Source organism: Ostrinia furnacalis, unplaced genomic scaffold (assembly GCF_004193835.3).
Source record: "Ostrinia furnacalis isolate ACB-3 unplaced genomic scaffold, ASM419383v2 OfSCF0267, whole genome shotgun sequence".
Classification (NCBI taxonomy): Eukaryota; Metazoa; Arthropoda; class Insecta; order Lepidoptera; family Crambidae; genus Ostrinia; species Ostrinia furnacalis.
In genome coordinates, this window is record NW_021130506.1 from 715971 (window position 1) to 723401 (window position 7431).

Below are 7431 nucleotides of genomic sequence, written 5' to 3' on the forward strand. Positions count from 1 at the left end.
TAAAAATGTTAAAATGTTTTGAGTTAGCCTTTTTTTCATTGGAAATTTATATTAAATCGGATAATGTACAAATATTTTTAAAGTCAATTCTTTACATGTAGGTTTTGGATAAATATTAGGTACCTACTATTGCTTGTGTTCATCCCATAAACATTTGTCTATTACACGGAAAACTATATTTTTGCTGGTAAATTGGCCAAGCGGTTTTATAAATAAATCACTTTATTATTTGAAAATATGTTATAATAAGTATTAGTACAGTATTTAAGTGTACTTTACTATCATGTAACGGCAAAGCTATTGTTATTTTTCGACCTTCTCGTCCAAGTGCTCACATTGTAAACAACATCGTAGATATTTAGCAGCCTTTGGAGTTTCTTCTTAATAGGACTAATCTTGTAATTTACGTACTCAACTACAAATTCGCTTTCGTAATATTTCGACATTTCTTTAGCCAAACAATTCTCAATATTCATGATATCTTTAAGATATTTGACGACAAGTGCCGAATGATTGGACATTATATTCTTATTTATAAAGTTGAATTTTGAATAGAACTCAACATACTTTAAACCAAGCTTATCATCGTTGAAAATGTCATCCAAATTACCAGAAATAGTAGTGTATGCCTTCAAAACTTCATATAGTTGTTTGCCGTCGAATTCGCATTCGGAGTTATCGAAATTATCGATGTCAATCACACATTTCAGACTTTGAATCATTTCTGTGCCTAGGTACTTATTGAAGAAGTCTTCTAAGAAGTCGTTGCCCTCATCAGAGGTAACACCTGATTTAAACTTTTGGATCACCATTAAATTTAAGATCAGACTGGGTATAGCCACGGGCAGAAGTTCGCACGGGGCATCCATGTGGCTATACCTGGACCAGCCAGTCAGAATTACGCCTCTGAAATTGTACACTTGGCTTTCCCCTCCAAACTTATAGTTGGATATCATGTTCATCCAACTGTAGGTATTCATGAAGCGGTTCCTAAGATCTGGGAAGGTGGCTGTTCTTCCATCGGCGCCTTTAAAGGCAGTAGAGATCCACAAGTGCTGAAATTTTTTGTGGTATTTAAACAGGTTCGCGTGCGAGATTTGTATCTCGGTTCCGTAATCCCAACACACAGGCTGTACGTTCTCAAGACCCTCGATGTAGTCCCATTCGCCTGGCTTGATCCCCCTGAGCATGTCGTCCCATATGAGCACTGTCGTATCGCTGTACTGGGATTTCATAACGTCGGATAGGGTTTTTACGTGACGTAGGAAGATATCCCTGGGAATGTAGAATAAAGTCAGCTTCATATATTTGTTTCGAACTGTCGTAAAAACGGGAACACTATAAAATTCAATGAGCAAAAAGCTTTGTATGTTGTTTTATGGCAACTACGCACAAAATACCTATTATAAACATGCAAGCAATTAAAATTTAAATAAATTAACTTGGGGTTTTTAATTGATATTTCAGAGATAAAAAAATAGTGAAACTGTTTTGATTTTTCACGGGTGCATTTTTATTTCTATAAACTGAAATAGAACACTTTTGTAACTTAATGGTTAAATTAGTCGTAATAATGGAAATAATCAAGATAGGTTTAGTATTTACTTACATGTCAACCAGATCTCTCTTCAAGCAGTGCTGACATTTATTTATATGGAAGACTTCATCGCAACCGACGTGAATATACCTTAATGTTCGTATTGAATTGTGGAAATCCATTATCTAAAAGTTTAACAACAATATAAATTACTCATCATCATCATTATCATATCAGCCATTGAACGTCCACTACTGAACATAGGCCTCCCCCAATGATTTCCACATCACTCGGTTGGTGGCGGGTTGGCGGCCTGCATCCAGCGCCATACTTATAAATAAATTACTTACTATGGGACATGTTATGGAACACAATTAGTAAGTTAATAATTAAAGAATGAGGGGAATGGGTTTTATTTTCCATTGGGGCATCTAAATTGGTAAAGATGACAACCTTAAAATGATCAAACTATACGCTATCAACAAAAAAATTCAAATCGCGTTTTCACATTAAAAAGCGTTGTTTTTGAAGAATATGAAAGAAAAATCATACCTGTCCTATCATGTGCGCTAAGAACACCATGGTCTCCCGCTTGCTGGGACAAATGGAGTCAGGATACAAAACTTCTTCTCTCAAGTGTTTGAACTCTTCAAGTTTTAAAGCATATTCTAAATGTCCAAATGTTTGTACTAGAGGGATGATTTCAATTCCCACTTTTAATGCTTTGTAGATAAAACGTTCTAGCTGAAATAAGTAAGAAGTATGAGTCAAGTCAAGAAGGCTCAAGGTCACCCAAAGGGCGATGGAGCGGGCTATGCTCGGAGTTTCCCTGCGTGATCGAATTAGAAATGAGGAGATCCGCAGGAGAACCAAAGTTCTGGCATAGCACGCAGAATTGCTAAAATCAAGTGGCAGTGGGCGGGGCATATAGCTCGTAGAGACGATGGCCGTAGGGACAGAAAAGTTCACGAGTGGCGACCACGGACTGGAAGACGTAGTGTTGGCAGGCCTCCTACTAGGTGGACCGACGATCTGGTGAAGGTCGCGGGAAGAACCTGATTATAACGTCAGCTAATGGCAGCGGGTCTGTAACTCTAGGGCTTAATTCAGTCAGTGCCTGAGGCATGGGAGCGGCACGGGAAGGGTGACATTGACATTTATAACGTGACAGAGCATATAAGTTTGAAGGAGATAAGTCTCGCTGGTCGCTGAAAACATTGAATTTTCGGATAGATCCAGTTAATTCTGTAACTATTTACTGATACCGTTAGAAAGAGCTCGTGAAGCACTTTCAGGATGAGTAACCAGTTTTTCGATATCTTGTGTAGTTTAGAAATAATCGAGTGAGATCACTTATCGTTTCCACCCTGTATAGTAGGCAAATGTTTTAGATTGGAATCATGAATAAACGTTCAAGATAAATTATATGTACAGTCACGGAATGAAAAGGTTCGTCAGTTTTCAAATTGATTCCTTCAACGAATCACGAGCACATATTACCTTTTGAAACTATGTTACAAAATAATCTCGAGTTAGAGAAAATAATCTTTAACTGTTCGTCAGTAAAGTTCAAAATTATTCAGATCAAAGTTTTTTGACGATTTAACTTGTCAAGAAGATTATTATGATTGATAAACTAAAACCGTCTTGTTGGTTCAACCTGCCATTATCTTTTCAATAAAAAAAACTACATTTTGTAACATTGCACTGATGGGATAGAAAAATAAACAAGCAAAACCTTATTCGTTAGCAAACGTCATATTTATTTAAATGTTAGCAGCACTGTTTCTTGCACGGTTATGAATGTTGGCAGTTTTGACTCTTACAATACCTAGTGCAAGCGAAAATCGACACTAAGGTGACGAACCTTTTCATTCCGCGACTGTACAAACGTACTTACATTTATAATTTATCTTCGTTATGTAATGTATGTTTCTTTAGCACAAGCTTTCCTGTTTTCTGATTACGGATTTGCTGTGATAATTATTTGGAGCAAATAATTAGAGCATTCATAATTAGTTATTAATATACGAATACAAAAGGCTAAGTTCAGTAGTGCTTAAAATCTCGTAATTAAGATTTTAGTTTCAATTTTGTGTTAAGATAAATATTAATAAGCCAAAATATAGTAATTCAGTATCAAAATTAAAAGACCTTTTAACGCTTTCAAGCATTTGTAATATTCATTAAGTATTCAGTGCCTATCTTAATAAATTACTAGGCGAATTTTGTAACGTTTTATAGCTCACAGTTGTTTATTTTAAATCAAAAATTGTTCCAGTGGCCTTCATCAGTTTTATCTCAAGGTGAGCGGTAAGTACTTCAAAATGTAAGAACTAGATTTTCGAACCTTCACTGGTTGGGTTTCATGGGATGCCAATTGTAGATCCTGGTTATACAGGAGTTGTAGCGGTGAGAAAGAAAGCCCATCTGGTTGGAGTATAGGAAACAAAGCTCTATGGGGCACGGGTCTTCCAATACAAAAAGGTCATGTAGCCCACCCCCGTAAGACCTCTCACCTTTACACCCGTATTCACAAACGATGCTTGCTCAAGTAAAGCAGCAAATCGAACGTACAGCGTTGAATAGCTCTGTGATTGGTTCATGTGTGACCCTGTGCGTTCACGTGCACTGTGAGACCTCATAGTAATGTTTATGAATACGGGCGTTAGCCCCGTTTTATAATGTGTCAACGCGAAATTGTGAACTCCGTCAGTTTATAATATAACGCGTGAGATTGTAAACTAAAAGTGGGTTAGGTTAGGTTAGATTGTAATCGAACTACCTACGTCAGTTTATAATCTGACGGAATTCACAATATTACGGTGACATGTGCATCTACAACCACAAGTTAAATGCGCACCTGGTTGGAATGCGACTCTCCCTCCCACACAGCCCCACACCCGTACCAGATCGTCGATGTGACGTCACGGCTGCCAGGTGTGCAGTTAACTTGATCGGGTTGTACGACTGACTGTGTCAGTCACAGTTCCAGCTACTCATTTTAGTTTTTTCTCTCGCTCTCATCAAATGGCGAGTCATTGCGATAAATCGAGACGACATGATCAGAAATTGGTAGCTGGAACTGTGGCTGATAGTACATTAACAGCTTACCTCTGGTTTCTTATAGCAGTTCTCAGCGCTCAAATTGGCCAGCTTCCCTTCATAAGGGAACATATCCTCATACTCCATCAGCAGACTGTTCACCCCATTCTCCTTCATCAAGGGCAGAAGAGACTCCAAGTATGACAGCTTCAAAGGCGTTCCTTTCAAGTCTACGTGCACTGTGACATACGTCAAACTCACTGACACAGGAGTAGACGTGGTCTTTTGACCACTTTTAACGAACCACACTTCAAGAAGGATGTACGAGATGAATAAATACAAGCTGAGAATTGCTAGAGCCAGTAAGATGAATCTCATCCTCAGTTTTCTTGCGTTATTCAGAAAGCAACGCATCTTTGATTCATTCATAAATCTTGATAGCTCTGACATTTTGGCATTTGTAGTTGAACCTTGTCAGCTTGTCTTTTTTTCATGGTCAATACTCTTTGGCACAAAAAATCCAAGAAGTTTTCAGTCTGGTGAACTGTTAAAACGTTGCTCGTAATTTTTCCCTTAAAATAAGATACTTTTCAAAATCTTCTGCTTCTCTAGCCTTTGATAGTCATAATTTATTTACATAGGATTTCCTAATCGTTTTACTCATTGCTGTCTGAATTAGATGATCCTAATTCATTCTAATTCATCCCTGTCATCAACTCAAGGGGATCAACAAAACATAGCTTGTAAGCTACGTATTGTTGAATCTCTCTCTCTTTTCACGTTTGGTAGCAGACTGTATCCATTAGCAGACTGCAACTAAACGTCCTTGGAGCTCAGAACTTTCGAAGTTCAATAAAAACTGTGAGCACATTATTAGGTACTTTAACCAAAATCGAAAAAGTGCCGAAGATTAAAAAAAAAACATCCCTGTCTTAGCATACATACGTTACTGTGTTTATTATGCTTTAAATTAAGTTCAGGTTAGGAGTGGATATTGATATTGTACAGTATATCCAAAAGTGCATCTGCACTTTTAGGCTGAGTTGCACGACCTAACTTTGACCGTAACTTTGACGATAACCGGTGTTTTTGTATGAACTTTGACAGACTTTTGACGTTTGTTAAAGTTGAATTAAGATGGTGCAACCCAGACTTAGGATGACGCACACACATTCACCTGCTTAGAGATGTGAAAAAAGACCCAAGTGGCTCTACCAATAAAAATATTCAGGTGTTAAGATGTGTGGTTGATGCAACTGATTTAGGTCTCATGGCACGAGTACCATGAAGGTCATTCATGGTTGTCTAGTATTTGCCAATAGAGAGAGATGGAGGGAGATCGTGCGGAGAGTTGTATCCGCCTCTACAACCGATGTGAACAACGCCTCAACGTGACCACGACCGCTCTGCCAAGAGCGTAACGAATAAGAAGAAGAAGTATTTGTCTATAGATATAAAAGCGGGAGGTCACTGACTTACTCACTCATCACGAAATCTCAGAAACTACAAGTTCTACGAGTCTTAGATTTTTGAACGTTCCTTTTAGAATGTAGGTGCTCACTAAAGCGAGATAATACAAAATTCAACCCCTACGAAGTCGCGGGCGGCCACTAGTATGAAATAAATCTGATCTTTCAACACTACATTACACCTTCTTAAATCCACTTTACTGTACGACAATAAACTTTTCTAATCTACCAGCACCGAGCATGTATACACTTGTTCACTCTAAGCCTACTTGTGGACTGAATAAACGAACTAGTTGGAAGTGTGGAGCCTTTGCATACATATTATATGTTGTATATATTTGTTTGAGTAATAGCTTTAGCACCAGTACGGCTTCTTGCGTCTTGTCTGGAGCAGATGTTATGTAATTCTTAGATCGTTCAAATGTGGAGGTTAGTATAGGTCAGTGAATTAGTTCACAAGACAAACTAAAGTTATACTTACTCTAAATGTCTATCTTTATGTCCCTTTAAGATTTTGAATAGGTAGTTAAATAGGTTTTTAGGAAATTTTTGAATGATTGGTGGTTTCAAACTTTCAAAGAAAATAATTTGTTATGCTTCTAGTAGGAAACTAAATTCTTTTAGTCGCGGACAAACTTCACGGTACCATTTAATATAAAAAAGGAGTTAACTTTAAAGTAATTTAAAATTTTGTTCAAATTTCCATAAGTAAGATTGTCATTGTGAAGTGTTAACATCAGCATTTCAGAGAACATCAGAAATACACGAAGATCGTGGTTAATTTGTGACGTAGGTTACTTAATAGGTAAGTAATTCTATGTTAATGCTGACTAATCTACCACATGACATGGTTAATTCACTTTGTTCGTGACGTGCACGGAAAATGTGCCTAGAATTCACTAAATTATTTACTTACAAGAAACCTAACCACTCCTAACAGAACAAAAAAAAAATCATTAAATTAAAGAAATCAATCAATTGTAATAACTATCCCATATAACAAAGATCTCGATCCAAACAGCTAAGTCAACTGGGGTACTATTACCTGTATAATCGAGGGAGGCAAGTTACCTGACAATCGATCATCGTACACAATAAAACAGTTAAGCTGAGGCGCAAACCGCTATAAATTATGAGCGGGAGCAATCAACAAGTCAGGCCTTTGAATGATCAATTCGGGATAGATTGGGGAGAAAAGCCAGCTTACTTTGGGATTAGTGACAAGAAAGAGTTGTCAAGGCAAAAATGATATACTTGGGCAGGTTTATGTCTGACTAGCTTTCCGCCCGCGGCTTCGCCCGCATAGAATTTTGTCTGTCACAGAAAAACTTTATCGCGCGCGTCCCTGTTTCAAAAACCTTTGACCTTTCCCGGGACTCA

The 7431-nt window shown here is 37.6% G+C and overlaps 1 protein-coding gene across 1 annotated transcript; it reads right to left on the minus strand.

Moving 5' to 3' along the window:
* Positions 1 to 281: 281 nt before the first annotated feature.
* Positions 282 to 5007, minus strand: LOC114357970 (hexosaminidase D). Its single transcript, XM_028311807.1, has 4 exons — positions 4652 to 5007; positions 2090 to 2281; positions 1610 to 1722; positions 282 to 1275 (listed from the first exon to the last, which is right to left on the minus strand). Exons 1-4 carry the CDS (start codon positions 4994 to 4996, stop codon positions 282 to 284), a joined length of 1644 nt encoding a protein of 547 aa, XP_028167608.1. The 5' UTR covers positions 4997 to 5007.
* Between the last annotated feature and the right edge of the window lie 2424 nt (positions 5008 to 7431).

Bases quoted from the DNA above. Each gene is read 5' to 3' on its own strand.
- LOC114357970 (XM_028311807.1), bottom strand. From the start codon at position 4,996: ATGCGTTGCTTTCTGAATAACGCAAGAAAACTGAGGATGAGATTCATC. The intron at 1,723-2,089 runs GTATGATTTTTC...TTAAACTTTTAG, and splicing joins TAGCGCACATGATAGGACAG to ATAATGGATTTCCACAATTC. The intron at 1,276-1,609 runs GTAAGTAAATAC...CTACATTCCCAG, and splicing joins AAGAGAGATCTGGTTGACAT to GGATATCTTCCTACGTCACG.